The sequence below is a fragment of the Canis lupus genome, chromosome 2 (genome assembly GCF_011100685.1).
Source record: "Canis lupus familiaris isolate Mischka breed German Shepherd chromosome 2, alternate assembly UU_Cfam_GSD_1.0, whole genome shotgun sequence".
Classification (NCBI taxonomy): Eukaryota; Metazoa; Chordata; class Mammalia; order Carnivora; family Canidae; genus Canis; species Canis lupus.
In genome coordinates, this window is record NC_049223.1 from 17,961,565 (window position 1) to 17,986,827 (window position 25,263).

The 25,263-nt window shown below is 38.9% G+C and overlaps 1 protein-coding gene across 3 annotated transcripts in view; it reads right to left on the bottom strand.

The window, feature by feature from the left end:
• The window catches only part of SLC39A12 (solute carrier family 39 member 12), a 73,501-nt gene that overhangs the window by 22,296 nt on the left and 25,942 nt on the right, over positions 1-25,263 (bottom strand). The window contains exons 6-12 of one of the 3 annotated variants that reach the window (XM_038529980.1): positions 24,579-24,750; positions 19,894-20,063; positions 17,108-17,260; positions 15,079-15,189; positions 11,524-11,590; positions 7,866-8,024; positions 6,078-6,265 (exon numbers count right to left, since the gene is read on the bottom strand). In XM_038529980.1, the coding sequence (XP_038385908.1) occupies positions 6,078-6,265; positions 7,866-8,024; positions 11,524-11,590; positions 15,079-15,189; positions 17,108-17,260; positions 19,894-20,063; positions 24,579-24,750 (1,020 nt within the window). The remainder of the gene's footprint in view (positions 1-6,077; positions 6,266-7,865; positions 8,025-11,523; positions 11,591-15,078; positions 15,190-17,107; positions 17,261-19,893; positions 20,064-24,578; positions 24,751-25,263) is intronic. The other 2 variants (XM_038529981.1, XM_038529982.1) reach the window with 2 other exon arrangements.

Consider the following 25,263-nt stretch of genomic DNA (forward strand, 5'->3'; position numbering starts at 1 on the left):
AATTAGGGAGATTGGTAGAGGAGGCGGCTGGAAATAAGGTCTATTCTCAATTAGTTGGCCTTGGTGTATATGGAGGGGGCACCTGCATTTTGTTTCATTTTGTTTTGGCATGAACTGGTGAGCTCAGCACTTCCTTCTCTGCTACCTACCTCTCAGAGTTACAGCCTCTCCACTATCAGCTTGGGTGCTATTCATGTATTGAGTCCTGGGCACTTGTCCAGTTCTGATTGTCGCCGATTCTGGGGACATCTCTACTTACATCTGTGGTGATAGTCCCTGGAGGTTTCTAGGGACTTGTTGTTATGGAAACAGTTTTGCAGGATCTAAAACCTTAGGAAAAATGCCTAAAGGTCTGAAACTTGCTTCAGATCCAAAATAAACCTTCCCATGCCATAGCCTCTTATGTTCTTTCAAATGAGTTAATTTATTTTTTAAATAATAAATCCTATTTATTAGAAATAAAGCCTCTTACCCGAACTGCTGAAAAATAGTACTTCCAGGGCTTGTCTCTTCCTTCTATTTGAGAAAGTTTGTAAACTTTAGAGACGGTGAATAGGACTTTTTAGTTCTGAGACTTTTCTTAGAAGGAACTTCCAGTTCTCAAATAGAATGAGACAGTCCTACATAGCTGTCTCTGTTCCCAAGCACATCTAAACCAGGGTTGGTAGTTAAGGAGTAGTAGTAGGGATACGTTAGTTTTCTATGGTTGATGTTAACAAATTACCACTAAGGTAGTGGCTTAAAACAATACAAGTTTATTATCTTACAGTTCTATAAGAACTTCAAATACTCTCTCAAGACCCTACCACTTACTTTCTACAGACAGGGGAAGATGAAAGGATGGCAAAGATGTCCTGTGCAAACAATAAGCAGAAAAGCAGATGTGACTACATTAACATCAGACAAAGGAAACTTCAAGATAAAGAGTTTTCTTAGAGGTAAAGAGGGATCTTTCCACATGATAAAAGTGTCAATTCAATCAAGAAGACATGACAACCCTGAATGTGCATTCATGCAATAACAGAGCTTCACGTGCATGAAACAAAATTGATAAAACCAAGAAAGAAATAGGTAAGCCCACAAACATTGGTCTGTCCTTTAACATCACTCCCTCATAATTGACAGAACAAGTGAAGAAAGAAAATCAGTATGGAATTTGAAAATATGAATAAAGCCATCAACCAGTCTGACTTAAATGACATTCACAGAACTCTATGTCCAACAACTGCTGAACTCATGGACTTTTCAAATGAGATGAGAGCATTTATCAGGATAGACCATACACTGGGCCATAAAATTCACATACTTTAAAATATTTCAAAGGACTAAAATAATATAGAGTATTTCTCTAACAGTGAAGGAATTAAATTAAATAACTAAAAGCTACTCTTAAAAGTTATAAATATTGAGCAATTAGGTGCCATACTTTTATAAGAAAAAAGTTACATGAGACATTTAAAGACGTTTCAAAGTTATTGGTATTAGAAGCACAGAATATTAAAATACATGGGATTCAGCAAAACAGTGCTTATGGGAAATTCATAGCTTTAAAAGCTTTAAACTTACAGCTTTAAATTTAGAAGAAGAAAAGATTTGGGGCACCTGAGTGGCTCAGCAGTTGAGCATCTGCCTTTGGCTCTGGGCGTGATCCCACAGTCCCAGGATCGAGTCCCACATTGGGCTCCCTGCATGGAGCCTACCATTCCCTCCACCTGTGTCTCTTCTTCTCTCTGTGTGTGTCTCATGAATAAATAAATACAATCTTAAGAAAAATAAAGGAAGATAAGATTTAAAATCAATGATATGTCATTCTGTTTCACAAAAGCAGAAAATAAGCAGAAAATTAATGCAAAGTGAATAGAAGGAAGGGAGTCAGAGAAATAGCAGAAAAAGAAATCATGAAGCAATGGTCCACCATCATTGCTAGCTCTTCCACTGATAAAATTTGTGCTTCCTATTCCTGTAAAGTTTAGCACTGTCAGATCACAGATCTTTGTTTCTGAAAACACACCAGGGAGCATTTCCACTGAACCTGAACCCATGAGTAGGGTTGAGCCCCTCCTCCCAATAGATCAACCAGCAGAGATAGATGTTATCAAACTGGTGGGAGTAATTGCCACTGGCTACCATAAGTTAGGGGGCTGGCAGGAAGCATGGCCCAACCAGGGCAAAGCAGGGAAGACCTGGGCTGCCCTTCTAGGAGAGAACTCTGGGTCAGCCAAGATTACCTCCTCAGGTGATGAGGGGAATCAAAGTTGAGTGCCAGAGGACAAAGATGGTTGAATATCAAATACTGCCTCCAGACCAATAGGGTTTGGAGCCTGATTCACCAGCTATCAAGCATTAAGTCTTTCCTGACTTTTTGGCTGGCTACTGCTCCTGAGGGTGGCTCCTCATATCCTCTCATCTCTGATGCTCAGCCACTGGTCCAGAGACCATTTCCGAGGGGGTGTTGATTAGTTTTGCACAGAACTTTGCTTCAGCCCACCCTGCATTCCTCTTTCTCTTGCCCTGGGCTTTGAACGATGGAGTTGGAGCCACCTCAGAAGGTCCTGTTGGCAGATCCCCAAGAGCGGAGATCGACTTAACAAAAATGCATCATTTTATTGACTTATCATTTTCTGCTCCACTCTACCTGCCCTTTATTCCTGCCCCTGGGATCACCTCCCGGGTGAATCACCTTCACATCTGCCTTTAAAGGTCTTGCACTGTTGGTGGAAATGTGACCTGGTGCAGCCACTCTGGAAAACTGTGTGGAGGTTCCTTAAAGAGTTAAAAATAGAGCTACCCTACAACCCAGCATATAGCACTGCTGGGGATTTACCCCAAAGATACAGATGCAGTGAAACGCCAGGACACCTGCACCCAATGTGTATAGCAGCAATGTCCACAATAGCCAAACTGTGGAAGGAGCCTTGGTGTCCATCGAAAGATGAATGGATAAAGAAGATGTGGTCTATGTATACAATGGAATATTACTCAGCCATTAGGAACGTCAAATACTCACCATTGGCTTCAACGTGGATGGAACTGGAGGGTATGATGCTGAGTGAAGTAAGTCTTTCGGAGAAGGACAAACACTATATGGTCTCACTCATTTGGGGAATATAAAAAATAGTGAAAGGGAATAAAGGGGGAAAGGAGAGAAAATGAGTGAAAATATCGGAGAGGGAGACAGAACATGAGAGACTCTTAACTCTGGGAAATGAACAAGGGGTGGTGGAAGGGAAGTTGGGCGGGGGGATGAGGTGACTGGGTGATGGGCACTGAGGGGGGGCACTTGGTGGGATGAGCACTGCATGATATGCTATATGTTGGCAAATTGAACTCCAATAAAAAAAAATTAAAAAGTAAAAATAAAGGTTTTAGCCTCTGCTTGGGGCAAACCCAGGCTAGCACACTGATCTTTACGACAGAATGAATTGCCTCTGGCCACCCAGGCCTGCATTCATTCCAAACTTCCCTTAGAAACCATTCAATGCCTCTGAGAGTCAGTGTGCTTGGATAAGGCCATACCCCTTCGGAGAATTTAGGCTGCCAGATTTCCCTGGTGAAGACTTTCTGCTTTGTTGACTTCGCTGCTAATGGCCCCCTTTTTGCTCCTAGTTCTTTTTCTTCTGGGAGTTTGAAATAACCGGCACAATTTCTTTGAAACAAACAAGCAAGACAAAAATGTAGCTAGTCTTTTCACATTAGCCCTGCTTAGAAGGTGCCTGGTAAATTTCCAGCATTTAGGAAATAACCAGTGTATGAGAGTATCCCCCCCCCCTTACTCTTTAGTTACTGTCATTTATTTTCTTTGCTGTTTTACAGTCTTGAAACCTTGTTTTCTTCCTTTTAAATGACAAAAAACTATTTTCTCTGGCACAGCCCCAGAGCACAGCAACGGTTAAAGTTGCTGCTCTGTGAGAGTCCTATTTGTTTAGAAGTTACTCAAAAGGCCGTGAGAGCAGGCGACCTGGATTATAGGAAGTAGCCCCAGGAAACTCCAGAGTATTTTCTTTCCTGTCTTCTTGCCAGGCTGCCAGTTTTTCCTTGGCCAATAGTAATTTGCAACAAGGTCAAGATTCATTCTAGTTGGAATCTCAGAGGATATCTTCCACATTTCTTACAAGCGATTGCTTACGCTTACAAGACCAAGGGGAGAAAAGAGTGAGGGGGAAAATCATGTATTTAGCTGAGGGTTCTACGTGAAAAATGGTTCCTGATAATGTCCTCAGGTCTGTTTCAGGAGATCAGACTCTCTAACAAAGAAAAAGCATTAACTAGATAAATATACATCCATCATAGTTGAAGAGAGATCCAGACTTTAAAAAAACAACAAACAAACAAACGAAAACAGAATAAACTTCAAAAGAATACAGCAGCTGCCCCCAGTTGAGTCATAAAGAGGAAGTTAGCAGCAGAAAACAAAATCAGGAGACTCATGAGTGAATTTGAGGACTGATACACAGACGTTTTTAAACAAAAGGTAGCTTGCAATATTCAATGATGAGCGACAGAGTTCTTTTGAAGCCACCATGCAAGGCTAGCAATCCAGATTTCTCAAAGTGGAAGGCTCACAGGATTGTCATACTGACCTTGCTTGGCTTGAGGATTGGGGCTCAGAAGAGGTGGGTTGAACTTGCGCCACTAGCACTGTCTTCACCATCAAGATTAGGAAACTCCCCGAGTATCGTAAATAATATGTAAGAACATTTCTAAACACAGAAGTACCTTTTGGCATTTGCCTCCTCTATCTGAATCTCAGGAGAATTAAGAAAAACAACCAAAAAGAAGTATTTAAACTGAGGTTTAAAATGGTTGTGTTGGGATCCCTGGGTGGCGCAGTGGTTTGGCGCCTTCCTTTGGCCCAGGGCGTGATCCTGGAGACCCGGGATCAAATCCCACCTCGGGCTCCCGGTGCATGGAGCCTGCTTCTCCCTCTGCCTGTGTCTCTGCCTCTCTCTCTCTCTCTCTCTGTGACTATCATAAATAAATAAAAATTTATTTAAAAAAATAAAATAAAATGGTTGTGTTTACTTGAAGAGCCTTCTTACTGAATTCTACTTCCAGAATTCACGGTTATCTAGTTGTTTTAGGGCAGGTTCCTGCCTTTCAGATTTTTTTCTTCATGAAACATTTCTCTTTACTTACTTCCAGGACAATAGCAAGATTTTGCCCTATCACAAGTCAATCACAAGGGTCCTGTTCTACATATTACCTTCAAGATTGCGTATTTTACTTTTCTGCTCTAGGATTCATGTAACCACACATCTTCCTTCCATTTGGATTGGATTTCTACTGATTTTCACTCTTAAATATTTCTTTCATTCATCTGTATCATGTACATGATTCCAACACAGAAGAAAGGATATTAGGACTTAAATGAACACATCTAAGTTGTACCAAGTCTAATAGAAGGGGACCTTAAAAAAGATTTGGTTTATTTTGCAGATTCCAGAATTTAAGAGGCCGAAAAAAAAAAAAAGTAAAAATTTCCAGCTTCAAGAGATTAGAGAGAATGAAAAGTGATAACAGAGTTACCATTAGTGTCCGCAAGGACCACTCTCGGAAACACATGTTGTAATGTTAGAGACTCGATTGTATAATCTTTCTCTTTTCACCAGCATGATAGCCCTTTGGTAAGTAAAACTTAAAGTTGAAATCATTATTTTTAAAAATACAGTTGGTTAATTAAGTCAAACAGCTAAATAATTTAATGACAACTTTAGTTGAACTATTTTCCAATGCATAAATAATATAGGTAGCTGTTTTATAGAGCTTTCCTCAGCTAGAAGGATAAGCATTATGTAGAGATGCAAAGCTGGAGCAGAATGAACTGATGATCACTCTTTGGCAGTTCTACAGGGTTCATTCATTTCACTTAATTTCACTAAAAGGATGTCAATATTTTCTGTATCTCAAATTATGTTTCTTCTGCCTACAGCTTACTTTCTTGGATTACACAGAATATTTCCTTAGTCTTTTATATTATTAAATATATTCTTCTCATCTATCCTTCTATTTTATGGCTTTGTCTCTGTTTTACATTTTCAGAGTTTAGAAAAACAACATAGAAAAGCCACAAAGCTTACCATTTCCACCAAGGATAAATATAAGAACATCCCCGCAGTAACTGTTAAGATCCAGTTTTGAACACATGGATCAGTGGATACAGAGAGGCCAACGTATAGTCCTATGAAGGCAGTTAGAGCACTTAGAAAATTCATAAGGATGGCAATCTTAATAGGAATTCCAGAGCTTAAGAGTACAGCAAAGTCTCCTAAAATTTAAGGGAAAAAGAAAATATAATCATTATATAATTGATGATGACTTTGCTGGATTAATCTGCTACTAGGTTGTTTCAAATTTCAGCAACTGGGGCCCATTTTATAAGCAAAGTTTACTGACCAGTTGATAAAACATTTTCTGATATTTCTCTAGGATTCTTATTATACAATTAGGAAGTTACATTTCAAGAGTTGTCTTCCTTTTACTTTTCCTTAAGATAACATAACATACGCCGGGAGAACCATGACATATTCTTTATTTCCTGGCACTCTGTGACATTTGCAACTTAGATAAATGCAGAATAAAGGACTTGCTGTTTCAGGGTTTTAAAACCTTTTTGCCTGGAAACTGGCCAGGCGAAATCACGTTATATTGGCTTTTGTTATCTATGTCTGCAAGAACTCCTGTGGGGAAACAGACAACTACTTAATATGAGATTTTAAAATCATTGGCAAAGTTGGTTAGGAAAACAAATTTTTTCCTTTAGAAAATGTTTTACTGCCTTGATGATTATAGAAAAATGATCTTATTCTCTATATACCTTTCCTCCTAAAGAAGAATGATCTTTTGATCTGAGAGCCTCTATTTCTTAGTTTGGGATATAGAGGAGGCCTGAAATTCAATAAAGAGACAGTCTTGCTACTCAGTTCCTTAGTTCTATTGCAAGTTGGTCTTATGAACAGGTCTTAAAAATGTCTCTGCTGGCCTGCCATAGACTGTCACACTCCTCTGTGGTTTTATTATGATGTCTAAAAAGCAAGGCCACTGTATACGGCACCTGGACCAGCTACATTTTAATGGTTTCAGGAAGGTTCTTGGGTAAATTGCTCTAGGAAGGGTGAATGGTGAGTTGGTGACAGGATTTCGGGCAGTAGACACTGAACACCAGAGGTTGGGGTGGCCCAAAAGGTCAACGTAGACCTGGAAGTGGGGGTAATAAGATTGACAAGAGCCCCCTCTCTAGGTCATGTGTGTGCCTGGAGCCAGCCTCTGCTGTTCCTGGGCCTGTTTCAGAAATGCCTAGTCTGTCTCTTCCTGTTTCCCAGGAGGCAGAATTTGAATTACAGGGCTATTAAGATTATCCAGAAAAAGAGCCTTCTGTGCATCTGCTACCATACGCCCGTCATTTCAATTTTATGCTTGGCCTTAGACATTTTATATAAATCAAGTTGATGAAACCATGGTTTGGCTTTAATTTAAATGTTATTTTATCTCATTGGCCTGTTTGCTGACATAATGGGTAAAGTTCCCCTCTTAATGATTTCCCCACATTTAATATGCAGATCTTAAAGTCCTTGCCAAAGTTCTTTAAAACGAGGTTTCTCTCAATGACTTTCTTCCATATAGAACTCTCCAGAATCCAAAACAAGTGACTTCTGACCCTAGGTAAACATCATAAAGAGTCTAAATGAATTTTGTCCCACGGTACAGTAGTTTACTTTTCCAGTTGTCTTCTAATCATTTAAATAAATTATGAATGGAAAGTATTCATTTTCAATTGTGTGTTGGAAAAAGATGTCCACAGACCATAGCTAGAAAAACACTACGGCTTTCTCAACAAGCAGGGACAGCCATGATCCTACGCGACTTACCCATTTCATGTGGAATTTCATGACACAAGATAGCAAGCGTGGTGGTTGCTCCCGACTCAGATGAAGATGAGAAGGCTGCTCCTATCATGAGGCCATCAGCAAAATTATGCAGGCTGTCCCCAACCAGTATCATTATTGCTAGCAAGCTAATGGTGTTGCCTAAAGAACCAAATAAAGGTGTGAGAAGCATTAACAGGGCTCTAGACATTTCCCGGAACCCTTCACACACAACCAACTTTCCCACCCACCCTAGACATTCTTAAATTGCACCAAATTAAGCAACCCCACTTTGTTTCGGCTTTTAAAATAAGTCAAGACTGGAGACACAAAAATGGTAATTGACACTTCAGGCTGTACGGTCATTGTTTTTTCAACAGATCTGACTAGTAATGAGATAAATTATGCACCAGTGTTCACTGTTATGTCACTTTGTTCAACTACCCCAGGAGAAAAAAAAAAATTGAAGCATCATTATAGCCTTCCAAAATACCATCAATGACCTTTCCATGTGCATCTTTTGTAAAGCACTTTAAAATAATTTAGGACCCTCCCTGTAGAATGTCATTAAAATGGAGGCTATTTTCCAAAACTGTCTCTGAGTCAGACTGTCCCTGGCATGAGTCTGCTGGAGTACATTCCTGCCATCTTCTGCTCATTGAGTTCCCCTTTCTGGTTGGCACTCATGGCCCTCCCAAAGTATCTTGATCACTCTCCTGCTGTGACCTCCACAGAACCACTATCAGCTCTGCTGGCCCCCAAATTAGCCTTGGAACAATTAGTTTGTCTTTCTGAAAAATAACTTTCAGTACTAGACCAGCTGGATGTTTAATAAAATAAAGAGAAGCTGTTTTCACGGGATTCCATTGCCTAATATACATTATCTGATTAGTAGAGAGTCACTGAAATAACTAATATCATAGTTTTGATCATAATTGGGTTCAAGCTTTTCATGGACAGAATTTCTGTTTTCAAAAACCCTGACATTTTAGATTAGTATAACCCCCTTGTGCAATTGAACAATTAATACATTCAAAAAGTACTCCGTGGATAACACTTATCCTGACAATAAGCCACTTAGGTATCCATTTGATAAGAATAGCCTTTCAAATCAATTTCCATAGTCTAAAACTTCATTAATTACCCAGTTTCTATCCACTGTGTGCCTGATGTCAACACTAGCTGTTGTTGCTGTTAGAACTAAACCCAACATTCTAATAATTATATACTCAGTAAAAATAGAAAGAGGTGGGCAGCCCGGGTGGCTCAGCGGTTTAGTGCCATCTTCAGCCCAAGGTATGATCCTGGAGACCCAGGATCGAGTTCCACGTCAGGCTCCCTTCATGGAGCCTGCTTCTCCCTCTGCCTGTGTCTCTGCTTCTCTCTCTCTGTGTGTGTCTCTCATGAATAAATAAATAAAATCTTCTAAAAAAAATAAAAAGAGGTTACCTCCTGGTTTCTGTTACATGGTCTAAGACTATAGGGGCACTGTTTTATAATATGGCTTTCTATTTCATTTGGGGAATACAGTTCAACTCATTTCATATCCCATACCATCAAATAACTTCAATGAAGTAAACGGCAGATATAGCCCAGACTATCAGCCAGGAGACAGAGTTATTGATATATACAAGCATTTCACTTCTAAAATTCATGGCTTATTTAGACCTATTACTATAAAACTAACTTATATCCTTCTTGTGGTTTACTACTTCATTTTACTCTTTATTTAAAATGAGAAAATTTCAAGCAATGATCATAGAAACACAGAATAAATATCAAATTATCGAATTCAGGGATTTCTTATTGACATGGCCTGGAAGCTCTCAGAATCTCATCATCCTATCAGGTCACTTTGCTGCCAACTTTCAGAAATAAAGCTCTTCTTTGCAAAAATAAAACAAGTTCAAGTAATACATTTGGCAACATTGCAGCATGCAAATGAATTGTGATTTCCATGTACTTTTACGTAGTTTTTGATATTTGTAGCATATATTCAAGTGGAAAATTTTTACTCAACTTATACTCTGCTAACAGTGTGACCTATTTTTGTTGTCCTTTTTTTTTTTAAGATTTTATTTATTTATCTGAGAGAGCGAGTTCACGAGTGGAAGGGAGAGGCAGAGAGAGAGAGAGAAGTAGACTCTCTGCTGAGCAGGGAGCCCAACTTGGGGGTCTATCCCAGGACCCTGAGATCATAAGCTGAGCCAAAGGCAGATGCTTAACCAACTGAGCCACCCAGGCGCCCCTATTTTTGTTATCCCTTATTTTATTACCTCCAATTATGGGTTTCTAAATGTCATATCATGGACATGTAACAAGCCACAAGGCAAATATACATATTTGCATGTAAACTTCAAGGAACACACTGTACATATTGTTTAAGATAATTTAAATATTATTCGGTGGAAGATAAGACCAGCATTCACTGGTAATCTAGTGTACTTATTACAGAATTATCAATAATATTTTATCTTTGCTTATGTACCTGGCAGTCAGATTCATTTCCACATTTCTAACTTATCAGAGGTTTTCCATGGTGAAGCATGGGCTGGACCTTGTATCATTTTGCTATTTGTTTATTTAAATCAGACTGTGGGTAGGATTTTCACATCCTGTCTTTTGAAACACAAGCTGAGTTCCACCAATGAGGTAATGTGAAACAAGTAATCAAATATTTGAACCTAATTCAATATGTCCCTGGAAAAGGGCAGTTGAGTAATCAAATTTGGATTTGTTCACTGTGCATTCTGTATGCCAAGCTTGATATCTGAAGTGGAAAGATACGAGGCCTCCAAAATACTTGAGTAGGACCATCGTTACTCCGTGACCTAGCATCTGCCACCACACTCATAACGTGCCTGGGCATATCCTTCTTTCCTCTTCTTTGCTTTCAAAATCAATAGTGAAGAAATGTCCATTGCAGACCTACTAGGTGCCAGGCATTCTAGAATCTCTCCTGGAACTAAAGATTTAGAAGGAGAAATATTACTAGCCATGTCCTGAAAGCAAAATTGTATACCAAATGGGCATATTAAATTCAGAAATAGGGAAAAATCATAGAAAAGGTTTGGTTAGAATTTATATGAACAGGTGATTTAGAATAAGATACGATTGATGAGTTATCTTGCACTTGAACTCCACCATTCCAGTGACAACATCACACATTAACAGATGTTGGCACTAAATTTCAGTAGACTGTGCAGAAATCTCCAGACTTCTTAGAGAAAGAAGTAAAAGGCTCAATCATCACATAAGCATGAATTTTTTTTATTGATGTTTAGTTGACACATGTTACATTAGTTTCAGGGGCACAATGTAGTGATTCCACAAGTCTATCCTGTATGCTGCGCTCATGATCTTAAAGGAGGCTTGATAACTACATACAGATTTACACTAACTGCAGTCCTCAGAGGATCAGTTTTAAACAGTTTAGGGAAAAATCATTTTTAAAGAATGGAATAAGATTGATGTAATGCACAGTGTGTGTGAAAAACTCCTAGAAATGAGTATTAAACATTTTCTCGTAAAGGCTGCAATGATGAAACACAAACCCAGTGAGAAATCTGTATGATTTCCACACACTATTTTCAAGCAGACATAACCTTTTTCTGTGGTGCTTTCTATATTTAATGTTTAGCTCTTGAAAAGTGGTACTCACATTTTCTGTTGGAGGCTGTCATACTGCCTCCAGGAATTTCAGCTGCCTGTGAATCTTCTGGGCTTTTCTATTTTAAATTAAAAATAACTGATGAGAGATCAGCAATGTTCTTCATCATTTTGTTGTAAAAGTGAAACATCTGGAGAGTAAGGTGGACTTTTAAACATTTTAATACTCTAAGGTGTACTAGAACTTTGAAATTTCAGAGGCAAGCATAGAAGGGAAAGCTGATAGGCCAGAAGGAAACCTTTGGCACTGTGTACCTTTAGATGAAAATAGCACTCTTATGTAGATCAGAACCTTCCACACAGAGCTGGAGGCTCCTGAGACAGGCTGTAACTCAGGCTCTTAAATTATGGAAGCCTTATAAAACCCAAAAGCTGAAAAAAAAAAAAAACCCGATTCTTGATTCTTGACCTAATTTAACACTTCTGTATGGTGGACTGCAGGTCTAGGATTCATTTTCAGATGCACATCACATATTGCAGAGAGAGAACAAACCCATGCAATGCCTCACAGTATTCATGATAGCATAATATTCTGTGTTGGGGGCTTTTCCCATGAGTGAAAGAATCTTGCCGATTAAGGAAGTAAATCAACAGGCTTACAAAAGAGAAATATCATACATTTTAAACTTCTTTAATACATTCCTAAGACAGAGAATTAAGACTTAGAAATTGACTTCTGGGAGTTCAGATGATGTGATTTTATTTCAGAGACTGACTCATGTTCCAATTTCAGGAAAGTCATTTCCATCCCTGTGCCTCAGATTCTCATTCTATTATGTGAAAAAGAAGACTTTTCATAAGTAGCCTCCGCTTTTCTTAAGTTCATACTACACGCCTTTGATTTTATGAAAAACCTACACTAGGACCTGTTTTCACTAACTGAAAGAAGCCCAAAGAGGATTTTTGCTTTTATGAAAAAAAAGCCAAAAAACACAAACAGCTTTCAGCCTCCTTTTGGTAGAAGGCTAAAGCAGCAGCAGTGAGTGGTGCTTGAAGCTCGTTCCCCAGGAACTCCACTCAGCATCTCAGCATCAAGCCACCGGAGCTTTGACCTATTATCTGTGAGCATTGGTGCTTTATCTTGATTTATCATGTGCACCTGTTAGCAAAATGGGTCCTAAGATATTAAAAAGTCCTAAGACAAGTAAGTTTTTTTGTGTCTGGGGATGCTCACCTGTTTTTCCATGTAAATTAATGGTAATTGCTTCTTCACTCTTTTACCATTTTGGCTTACAAAAGAACTCACAGGAAGGCTCTGTTTTCGGATGGTGAGGGAAACCTGTATCTGCCAACTGAACATGTCCTTTTATTTTTTCATTTTTATTTATTTATTTTTAAAGATCTTCTTTATTTGAGAGAGAGAGAGAGATAGGAGAGCACAAGCAGGGAGAAGCAGGCTCCCCACTGAGCAGGGAGCCCTAGGTGGGGCTCAATCTCAGGATCCTAGGATCACACCCAATCCTAAGGCAGATGCTCAACCAACTGAGCCACCCAGACATCCCAGAACACGTCCACTTAAAAGCATGTTCACAAGGGCACCAGGCAGGCTCAGTTGGAAAAGTGTGCAACTCTTGATTTGGGGTCATGAACTCAAGCCCCACGTAGAGTGTAGCAATAACTTAAATAAATAAATTTCCAAAAAAAATAGCTTATTCATGATTCCATTGCCCAAAGTTGTGAGAATTTTGAGACAAATTTAATGAGAGGCATAAGCATCTTTTTAAAAAATGTGAAACAGAGAAAGTAAACTCGTATCCACATATTACAACAGTAGGAGCTACTCAAAAGATGCAATAATGGGCTATTTTGGGATAACTGGCTGAGAAGTAAGGTAGGGCCCGAAAGATACAGGGTGAACAAGAAAACCTTTTTTACATTACATCGAAAGCCTGATTAAAATAAAAAATTTCAAAAAAAAAATTTCTATAGTTCTCTTAAAAGACAGGACTTCAAATGTTTATTCTAGGATTTTTTCCCCAAAAAACCTTTATACTATGTAAAGGAATTTAGAGGCAAGCATCCAAGACTCCTTGATTGGTGAGAATTAGGGGTTCCCCTCCATCCTGAAATACCAGGAACTTGAACCAAACAGTCCTAAAAGTTCATATTATTTCTATTCATTTAAGGTTGATCTTAGGGCTAAAATAACGAAAGGAATAATGATATATTCTTAGTGAGCTAACATATTCAAAGAGTTCAAAATTCAGGATGCCTGGGTGCCTCAATGGTTGAGCGGCTGCCTTCGGCTCAGGGCATGATCCTCAGGTCTAGAGATAGAGTCCTGCATTGGGCTCTCTGCGGGGAGCCTGCTTCTCCCTCTGCCTATGTCTCTGTCTCTCTCTCTGCGTCTCTCATAAATAAGTAAATAAAATCTTATAAAAAATTCAAAACTCACTAAGCATCAGATATTTGCTTATATGCATCTTAGGATTCTGAAACCTCTTCACTGAAATAGAAGGAATAAAGTCAGCCTGAAAGTGATTTTAAAACTAATCTCAGCCTGAAATTATCTTCTTCCAAGCCACATGTGAAGTATTTAGGCAATAAACATAATAAGGCTTTCAAAATTACTTGTTTAAAGGGATGGCTTTGTTCATATTTGAGTTTAGCTCTAGATCCACAATCTACCAGCAGACTTCTCTTAGCTGTGGCAATGTCTCAGGCTCAGCTTACTTATCTCTACTCGGTTAGGAATCTATCCTTGAACTGTAAACACCTCCCCCAAGGCCTTGGTTAGAGGAGGCAAGCTTTCTGTTATTTACTTTCATATTTTTTCCTGTCCCTTTACTTTGAGAATAAGAGTGGGAACTTTGGGGCAGCCCAGGTGGCTCAGTGGTTTAGCGTCGCCTTCAGCCCAGGGCCTGATCCTGGAGACCCGGGATTGAGTCCCACGTCAAGCTCCTTGCATGGTGCCTGCATCTCCCTCTGCCTGTGTCTCTGTTTCTCTCTCTCCTCTCTGTGTATTCTCAGAAATAAATAAATAAAATCTTAAAAAAAAAAAAAAAGAGTGGGAACTTTTGTTTTAAACCTGACTGAAGGTTGTGTTTTGCAAATTCACAGGGAATATTTGTCCCAGAAAACTCAATGTAACAGAAGCCATTTATTTTAAGACAGCTTATGTGCCAGAATCAATTCTTTTCTGCCATATAAAATGACCATCCCACTCCTAGATGCACTAATTCTTTGCTCAGCAATTATTTGGCCCCATCTAGTCATGGCTAAGGATTACTCAGGATGGAAAACCTAAAGGTCAAGTGGTTTATGAAAACTTGTAAACAAAATGATCAAGATAAATGTACTGTCAGACTGACCATATGTGTTTCAAAGTGGTGTAGATAGCAAGGATTTGAATTTGTGGAAAAGTTTTTTCCCCCTTTAAAACAGCTTGTGGGTGCTTGGCAAAGCTTTCCAAACTACTTAGCATGGTTAAGAAAGGCAAATCAGGAGTGGATTTTGTTTATCTAGCCTACTGATTTTCATGTATTCATCAGAGAATAAAGGAAAGAAGGTAATCAAATCAGTAGAGTACCTCAGATCAGTAACGTACCAACTGGAGTGTTGAAGCAGATTTGCCTCTGCCTGACTGGTCACTTAGTTCAGAGTTGAGTACAAGATGGTGGGAGTGTCCCCCATGCCCATTAACCAATGATACACCCTGCTGGATGAGGATGGTTTAAAATTAGCACCAAAGCCAGAAGAACACAGGTGCAGCCTGTGTCAATTCCATGGTTCTAGTTAACACTTTGCTTAATGGCCAAAGTGGTGGGTGACACACAGAAAAAGCATTGAGAGAATTCATCGTGATAAATACTTACTAAAATGTCTCACCTTGGAAAAGCACAGGACTGCTCTGAAACATCATTCGTACTCCAAATGACTTCAGAATGAAACTTTAGGTATGTCTAGTTATGATTTTAAAAGACTTGAGTGGTGGTAGTTTTTATATTGTCTTGTATTTACTGAAAAGTTGTATTTACTACAAAATTCAATGCTGAATTCTTTCTGATGGGGATACCAAAAGGGATGATAATTGAAACTATATTATACCCTAGAACTCCTTAATATCTTCAGAAATGCATTCATCAGTTAAAGCACTCGAATCTTCTAAAACATTTGCATTCTTTGATTTTACTCAACATAATGAGTCTTGAAATTCTATGCTTAAAACTTATTAAAAAAAACAAACAAACTCATTTTAAGTTCCCTGACAAATTCAAGGACAATCTGAATGAACTCTACATTTTTGGATGGCCAGAATTTATTTCACTCATTTCTATCCTGGTTACCTTTCTAATTATTACACACAGGTTGATATGTTGACTTTGTCATTTAATTTTCCCAGGCTGAGAAAGCTAATCTATTGTGGCAAAGGGGATCTATTATTGTCTTTTGTGCTTATTGAGATTAGAACCTCTTCTGTGGAGGTTAAGTTGTTGAGCGCCCAAGGGTAGGGACAATCAAAGCTACATTCCTAATTTCTGAATTACTATAGCATCCTAGCTTGAGCTCCAGGACAAAGAAAAACCCTGCTTCATTAAAAAGAAAATTTCTATAGCATTTTATTTACTGTGAAAAGTTTCAAATACACAGAAAAGCTGAAAGAGCTGTAATGAGAGCACTCAAATACTCCCAAGATTGTACCATTAACATTTGACTACAACCATTTTACCACCTTTCTTTCATCTATCATCCCTTTGTTCATCCATAAAACCATCTTATTTTTTGATGCATAGAATCTGGATCTTGGATAACATTTAGGAATAATAATAAACAAGTGCTGAATATTTTAAAAGGCTGCTAAAGTTTTCCCTGAGCACACATATTATAAATTACGTGAACAAGGAGAAAGCCAGAAAATAAGTGGAAAACCATGGAGGATATAGAGCCCTAGGACTTTGAAGGAAAAATTGCTATATTTTAGTCTCCTAGAGTTGTTTGCAAGCATTTATCTTTTTAACCAACCCACCAGCTAATCTATTGTCTGATAGGATAATGTGTAAGAGCAAAACAAATCCATTAAAAAACCATACTGCATTTTACGTTTCATCACAGACATAGAAATTGATCAAATACAGGCACAATGGATGCAATTATTCAGCTGAAAAAAAAAAAAAAAGATCTGCCACAAATCCCATTTCTGAGCTCTTTGTTTTTATAATTTTAAATGCTCTTAGGCTAGAAAATGATGGGTAATTTTGTGAGTTTTCAAAGTTTTTGCCTGCATGTTTATATGTTTTTGGGTAGGAAAGACATCCAAAATGCTGATTAGTAGCTAGGCCATTGGGTCCCTTCATTCTCAGACATGAAATAGTCTCCTGTTTCTAAACTAGCCACGAAGGTCAAAGAGCAGGTTTTAACAAGTACCTTAACAGGCCAGCAATAGAGGTTTAAAAAATTAATAACCATACTTGTAGGGAAGCTGCCATTAAGAATGATGTGTGTATTCTGGAAATCAGAGTCCCATCCCTTACAGAGAACTTTATGAAGATGTCAACTACTTTTCAACATGGACTTTTTAAATAAAAGATGAATATTAAGAAGCTTTAAAGCACAGAATAATAAAGTTTAAAATATACCTCAGCATTTGGTGATACCAGAAGAATAAAACATTTTTCTATTAAGAAAAAGCCATGGATGCCTCCAATTAATCCTAACAGTTTCCAAATATGGCCTTTGCTTTCATGGAAATGTCCAAACTCTGAGCCTTCCTGCTTATGTAAACCAAGAACCTTAAAAAAAAAAAAAAAAAAGATACACAAAGAAATAACTTTTGATGATTTCAATATTAATTAATAGGAGTAATGAATATATTCACCTTTCCTTCTGGGGAGGACATGACAACTGCTGGAATCATTCAAAGCCAAGTTTGCTTTTAGTTGTACAAATACTGCCACTATATGATTTAATCAGAGTCAAACAAAATGTATATAAGAGAAAAGACAGGAGAACCAAATTTTCATATACTCTCAGTCCTTCCCTCCACCCCAGAGTTTAATCTGTATCTGTTTGCACAGCAAGTCTTTATAACAGATCAACTTATTTTATATCCAGAAGAAATATAAAGATATATTTCATCTGGGGCTTATTCTCCCTATGCCCCATTGTAATTAAACAAAACTTTTTAAAAATGTTCAGATAAGTAAGAAATCTGCCTGAAAGATTTCTTTCATGGAATGTATACTGTGTACCAAGCAATCCTGTCAGCTCTCTGGGAAACAAAAGGATACAAGAAATGCATTAAGAATTTTCCTTTAGTTGACTCATCCCATTGGTTGACCTCATGATTTCTTGTGAGCCAGTAAATCATCATGTATCATATTGCCTCCCCGGGAGAAGGCAGTTTGGGAAACAGCTCAGTGGTTTCTACATTTAGGATACTACTGACCATCAAAGTAAAAAAAGGAAAAAGCAATCCTATGAGTACATACTGTACACATATGTGTGTTCATAGATGCATATGTATATTTAGGTACATACACGTAGGTGCACATGAGTACGTGAGTGACTGTACATATATATGCAAGAATATACATTGAGTTTCTGAACATAACTCAAAACCAATATATGTTAGTCAACTTTTCCTTTTGGTAAAGACACTAAAAGATACCCATCTAATATTTGTAATTACTGTAATTTCACAAAATAATGGACACAGTAAGTTCATGAAACAAAACAGAAGAAAACCCCACAATCTCAGAATAAAATGTAGACCTTTAAGTTGAGTAAATTTTGCTAGTGAAAAAACGGAAATCATGGCAGTCATGTTTTTCTTGTTTCTGTGCAGTCCTCTGAACACTAACCATGGATCACCGTTGGGAGCCACTGATGTTTCTAGCTTTCCACCACATTTGTACTGCACCTTTCTTTCTTTCCCCAGTAACTTTTGTCCACGTCTCTTCCCTCAAGTAAAGCAGTTGCCTTCCAATTTTCATGAAACCTAACTAATCTTTTAAGCTCCTCTCTGGAACATGTCTCTGCAGAACCAGTTGAGGGCCCCAGCCCCTCCTCCTACCCCCAAGTCCATGCCTGCTGTCTGGAGTTACATGCCCCCCATGGGCAGTGGGGGAAGGCACAGGAAGCCATAAGACCCTTTTGCTGTTTTGCAGGATCCTGGGCAGCGAATAGCTCTGCAACCCCGAAAGGGACCTAGGAAAAGTCTTCGGCCACTGCCTCAAGCCAATAAACCCTGAAATATTTCCAGAAAATTAGATTAAAGGGGAAATTAAAACAAATAATGGTTTGTTTCATTTTCCAATGCTCACTTTGTGATTTTCAGAACATCTAATAATCATTGAGCCCCTGAGCAACAACAGTGACCCGGTAGGAAATTGCCAGAGGCTTGTGGAAATTTTTAACATCTCCAGCTTTGCAAGAGGGGAGATGGGCTCATTTGCCCATCATTAACTATCCCAAGAGATTTCAGAGGGAAGAAATAACCTCATCTAAGAGCCCCTTCTGTCTGAACTCTTGCATCTCAGGTCTTTGTCCTTTCATTTCTGACAAATAAAGAGCCTCAGAAGAATTCAGCAAAGAGCCAGCTTCCTGGTGCTTATGTTTTTCTTAAGGTAAATCTAGATATTATTAGGCTAAAAAAAAAAAAAAAAAAGGAAATTCATTTTGATTGTTCAAATGAAGAGACAATACTGATGGGGCAATGACAGAGGTGTGGGCAACAAGGGTTGGAACAAGGGATAATGAGACACCTGGAAGCTAGCAACCTCAGGAAACCATTTCCACTCTTAGGGCAGAAAGGGCAAAGGTTGGAACTAAAGTCTGTAGCTCAGTGGGAGGTGGAGCTGGGGAGGGGCCTCCCATGGGAGCTGTAGTCTTGTAGGTAATCAGTTGCTTCTAGAGCAAGTGCAGAGCCAGGAGTGTGGGGAAGAAATATCCCTGCCTCTTTCTCTTCCTACCCTGGCTTTTCTGTTGTGACTCCATTGGCTCAATCCAAACAAAATTCAGCTCCCAAGGAAGCTGAGGAGAAGCAGTCTTCTGGGGCAGAAAAAAAGCAGCAGAGAGGGCAGAGAAGGGATCTGATGAGAGTTGGGGACAACTGGAGAAAACTCAGCCCAACATCTTGCAGCCCAATTCATTTTCATTTAACAGATAAGTAGTAAATATTTCCTGAAATTTTGTTAATAGGAATCTGCATCTGCAACCCTTTTTTGGTCTATTTCAAAAATAACAATAACATGTGGTGAACCTAAGGACTGGTTCTCTTTTCCCCTATAAGTGTTTTGGGGAAACAATACTTATTTCCAAGGAAGACGCTGGCCAAGTCACTGTGAAATTTTGCATCAACATCTCCAGTGATAAAATGGAAATGGAAATTAGAAACACACCATTGAAAACAGAAAAGAGTTACCTGAGGGAGAAGGTGGAGCAGAGCATCCCCAGTAAGTGTCCCAACGGCCAGGCCCACAAACAGCTGTAAAATAAGCCTGTAGTTCTCACAGCTGTGGAACAGAATCAGCGTTGTCCCGAGCATGGAGCCCAGTGTGAGCAGAGCCACGGCCACTGTGCTGTAGCCATATTCTAAGCCAAATGGAGATTGCAAAGGAGTCAGTGCTCATCATCTACTACCAGAGCCCCAGCCAGTGAAAATGCCAGAAGAATACATCTTACAGTACAGCTTATAGGGATATGGAGTTGTTCTATGAGTATAAAGGTCTTATTTCTTAAGGAAAAGAATGAAAAGACTTTCGCCATTAATCTTGTCGCTTTGAAGTTACCCCAATGACTCCTTAGTAAAGCAAGCGAGGACCTAGCTTACCTCTCACTACCAAAGAAATTAACTTCTTTCACTATAAACCACAGCAACTGCTGCCATACTCTGGTCAGGATTTCCTTTGAATCCCACTTAAACATTCTAAAGTCAAGGAAGCAGAGTTACAGAGGAAGCATGTAGTTTGGGCCCTAGAAGACTTATGTTTCTGTACAAGGGAAGTACATCCTTCCAAAAGTTCTCAAAATTATTCATAACGTCAAAAGTGTTTATTATCCATGGTGCCTAAAATGACAGATCAAGCACAAACAGAGGGAGCAGGGGAGAGAGAAGAAGGCTTCCTCTTGAGCAGGGAGCCCAACACAGGGGCTTGATCCCAGGACCCTGAGATCATGACCTGAGCCAAAGGCAGATGCTTAACTAAGCCATTCAGGAGCCCCTGGACAGGCTACATTTTAAATTATTGCAATAATTTTTTATAACCTATAAATTTATCTCATGTTTCTAGGCTCCTAAAGTTTCAAAAAATATTTAAGAAGTGCAATTTTTAAGATTTTTTTCAAACAAAAGCAAATATGTATGAAGGATGAAGCAGCAAAGAAGGAAAGAGAAAAGATTAAAAGAGACAGAAAAAAATGGCTTTCAGGGTCCAGTTGACCCTTGAACAATGTTAAACTAGAGGGTTTTTTTTTTTTTAAGATTTTATTTATTTATTCATGAGAGACACGGGGAGGGGGGAGAGGGGGAGAGAGAGAGAGAGAGAGAGAGGCAAAGACACAGGCAGAGGGAAAAGCAAGCTCCATGCAGGGAGCCCGATGTGGGACTTGATTCTGGGACTCCAGGATCATGCCCTGGGCTGAAGGCGGGCGCTAAACCGCTGAACCACCCAGGGATCCTCCTAGAGGGTATGTTATTAAGAAAATCATAAGAGGAGTGCATGGCTGGCTCAGTTGGTTGAGCGTGCAACTCGATCTTAGGGTTATGAGTTCAAGCCCCATGTTGGACATGGAGCCTACTTAAAACAAAAATTAAAAAGAAAAAGAAAAGAAATCATAAGAGAAAATACATTCACAGTATGGTACTGCATATATATTTAAAAATATGCATATAAGTAGACTTGTGCCATTCACACCCATGTTGTTCAAGGGTCAACTGTATAAACAATTGGGGGATAGAGTTTTCCAGGCCGCCATTTTCCTTTGCTTGCAAATATTCAGAGCAAATACTCTGTCTTCTACTTATTTAGAAATTACTTATAAGCCATGGCAAATTGATTTGTAAACAGTGAAGGAAGGTAATTACAAAATTAAACTATCATTTCCTTTAGTGACTGCAGATAATAAGTTAAATCAAATTCAGTTATCATACTAATTAAAGCCCATTATAGATTTTAAGAAACTATCATCTTAAAGTTTGTTGAAATAAAAGGTATTCTATTCTTATTCTTATACTTTTCTGGAAGGTTCATCCTCTACATTATATCATATTAATATTAGCTGGTAACATGGTCTTACGTTTTTAGGAGGACTTCTTTGAATCATACGTTCTAAATTATAAGAGTCTAATATTAAAATAGAGTTGGCAGTGTACTCAAAAGAAGCAAAAAACTTTCAAATTTTAATTTTCCCAGGCTTACCACCACCCCTTCACTTCTAGTGAACCTCTACAAGACAATTGTTCAATGGATATAGAGTTGCAGTTTTGCAAGCTAAATAAAAAAGTTCTAGAAATGTATTGCACAATAAAGTGAAAATACTGCTGAACTATATACTTAAGAATGGCTAAGTTTCATCTCAGTTTCAATTTTTTAGCCACAATTAAAAACTAAAAAAAAAAAACCAAAAAACAAATGGTTTGGAACCCTCGTATACTCACCTAGAGGTCTTATTTTATTCTGACTTAGTAAAAATATCTGTGTTATAAAAACATCCCAGCTACTTAACCAAGGTTCATATCCCACTCTTCCACAAATAGATTCTATGTGGGAATGTCATTCTTTTCATTGAATACATAAAGACATTTGAAGTTTAACATGAGCACCTGGATTGTCTAATAAAATTCAAAGTTGCCACATTTTTATGATAGCTACAAAAGATCAGAAAATGTTGAGAATTCACAAGGATAAATTAGGGTGTGGCACTTCCCAGGCAAAAGGCAAAGTTTTCAGTCCTTTGATTCTTCTACTCCTCTCCCCTTTGTCCTGAAGGGATCCACGGTGTGGTATTGGAGAGGAAAGGGTACTTCCTAATTTTAGAGCTTAGAAATCTGTTTAGGTCCTCTGTAAATCAGATTTCACCTGTTCTTGTGTGGCAAAGATAGCCTGAAAACCATAAAATCTGCCATTGGTGGCCTCGGATGCTGCTAATTACCCCAGGTCCTCAGAGAGGTGTCATGGCGTCTTGACTGGAGTCAGGCAGCTTGCAGACAGGTTCTATATAAATGTTTCCCATCATTACAATAGTAGGATGGAAAACATTCCCTAATAATTGAATTCCTAGCCATTCTTGAGCAACTCCCTCGAACAGGTCTGAAACCTGTTATACTTGGCCACAATACTCTTTCCTGTAAAGGTTATGCTTATTAGGGGTCAGGTGCCAGCACACCAAACACTGCTCTTCATAACCTCTCTCCTGCCTCTGTCTTCATCTCACATTTTCTATTGTTAAGCCTTTCCCTTAAGTTACAAATGCAACATTTTTAATTGAGCACAGCAATGTTTTGGGGGGTTCTATAGTACGTGTGATTTCTCTGAATTTTTCTCAGGAAGACCATTCTCCAGAAGGGTCTAGACATCCATTAGAAAGATAAACATTTTTCACCAATTTCCAGTTCATAAAGCTATTCTGCAGCAGTCCGTATGTAGCAGATACCGCAGCAAGTGATGGCCATGTAAATATCCTCATGGAGGCTCCTAGATACCATGGTCTGTCCCCCTTACCCATTTCTGAGCCATCGCTGACCACCAGGTGCTGAATTATTTAATTATTCAGTTTTAATGAAGCTCTTTTCCTTTCAGTGAATGTGGAGTCTTAGATATTTAGGTCTGGCAGGTTTTTGTTCATATAAAATCTTCAAATGAACCACTTGATGCTGCAGAATTCACTGTGTGTTAGAAGTGCATAGCTGGACAGTTCTTCCCTGATGGGCATTGCAAGACTATCTCAAAGAGAAAGAAAAATGCTCTGAAAAAGCATTCATAGGCTCTCAGATCGCTGGTAATATTTTAAAGGGTGCGGGTGTTAACTGTCACATTTTTGCTATCCATCATGGATGTTCTTAGGCCGCATTTTCTCTTTTAAAGTGCTTTAAGTTACAGAACATATTTTTTATACACATTATCCCATTTGAAACTGAGAGCTACCCTGTGAGGCCTTTCAGCAGAGCTCACCTACTACAGTGATTCAGTGGGGTAAGGTGAATGCAAATATCTTTTCTTCGCTTCCTGGGGATTCCAGCCAGGTCTGGGAGCCTGGCACCTCCCTCTACGGTCACTTCCACCCCAGAGAGCTCTTTGGTTTACCATAGCATGTCTTCGTTTTTTATGTGTGTCATGATGTGTGAAAGGATAGTAAGGAGGTATCACTGCTGTCCCACCCTGCAGAAAAAAGACAGGCCCAGGGAAATAGAGATGGCTTAAGATCCCAGAGTCGGCTGGGGATAGAAGGCACGACTCAACTTTGAATTTCTGATCCTATCACTAATGGTCTTTCTCTTATGCCATGTCAGTTCTTAACTAGGAACTTTGACGTTGATCCATGACTGAGTCATACATAGAGGACAAAATCAGTTTGTGTAACTTATATACACAATAGAAAATATTCAATGAATGGTATTGTAGCATAATGGCTGACAACGAGGACTCTGGGACCAGCTTCCTGGGGTTTAAATCCCAACTTTGTCACTTATCAGCTGTGTGTCCTTGGGCAAGTCACTTAACTTCTATGTGCCTGTTTTTTTTTTTTTTTAATTTTTATTTATTTATGATAGTCACAGAGAGAGAAAGAGAGAGAGGCAGAGACATAGGCAGAGGGAGAAGCGGGCTCCATGCACCAGAAGCCCGATGTGGGATTCGATCCCGGGTCTCCAGGATCGCGCCCTGGGCCAAAGGCAGGCGCCAAACCACTGCGCCACCCAGGGATCCCCTATGTGCCTGTTTTTGATCTACAAAATAGATACTATTATTATCTAGCTCAGGGTTCTTGTGAGGATTGAATAGTTGAGGAATGTAAAATGCTTAGAACAGTGTTTGATATATAAGTATCCTGTGGTCAGTGTCATTATTATATTACATGCACTAACTTTCTTGGGGAAGAACCACAACTTACTCTCCAGAGTGGTCGGTGGCAGCTTTGCTTGCTGGTCCTTAGGCAGCTGGCAAGAGCAGCTGAGCAATTGCTGGATAATTCCTGGACTCATTCGCTTAAAGTCCTCCTTGGAAATGGGTGAAAGGCTGTTCTGTAGAAATATCTCCACCAGTTGCCCTGCAGAGAAGCAAGACTATGGGGAAAACATCATTGTTACTAATCTCAGCAAACAAACTTCCCATCAATTGCCATTCCTGAGAAGTCAGAACTAAACAGAAGGGCTAAAAAGGACACAAGAAGCCATTGCTACATTTTCCCCTTGCAATCTTTTGTGTATATATAATTTCCCAAGATTATTTTAAACCTCTAATCAAAGTCAGCTGTATCTCACTTTCATTTTGAGTATTATGTAGTATGAGTTTTGCACCCTTTTATCTTTTCTGAAAACATGCACTGTATTTTACAATGTGTTGAATGGTTTTCTAACCAGCAGTTTAAGGAAGCTTTGATACTTTTTTTTGCTCTTCAGTGGGATGGCTTTGTATCAACCAAGTCAAGATTTTATATGATAAACAGGAGCTCTGAGGTAATGAGATCATTGCCTTTAATATTCTCTGATTTAATAAGCCTATGTAGGCAACACATATTTTCAAAAGCAATAAAAGTAAAGTAAATATTTTAAAAAGTGAATGCTGTGTCAACCAGT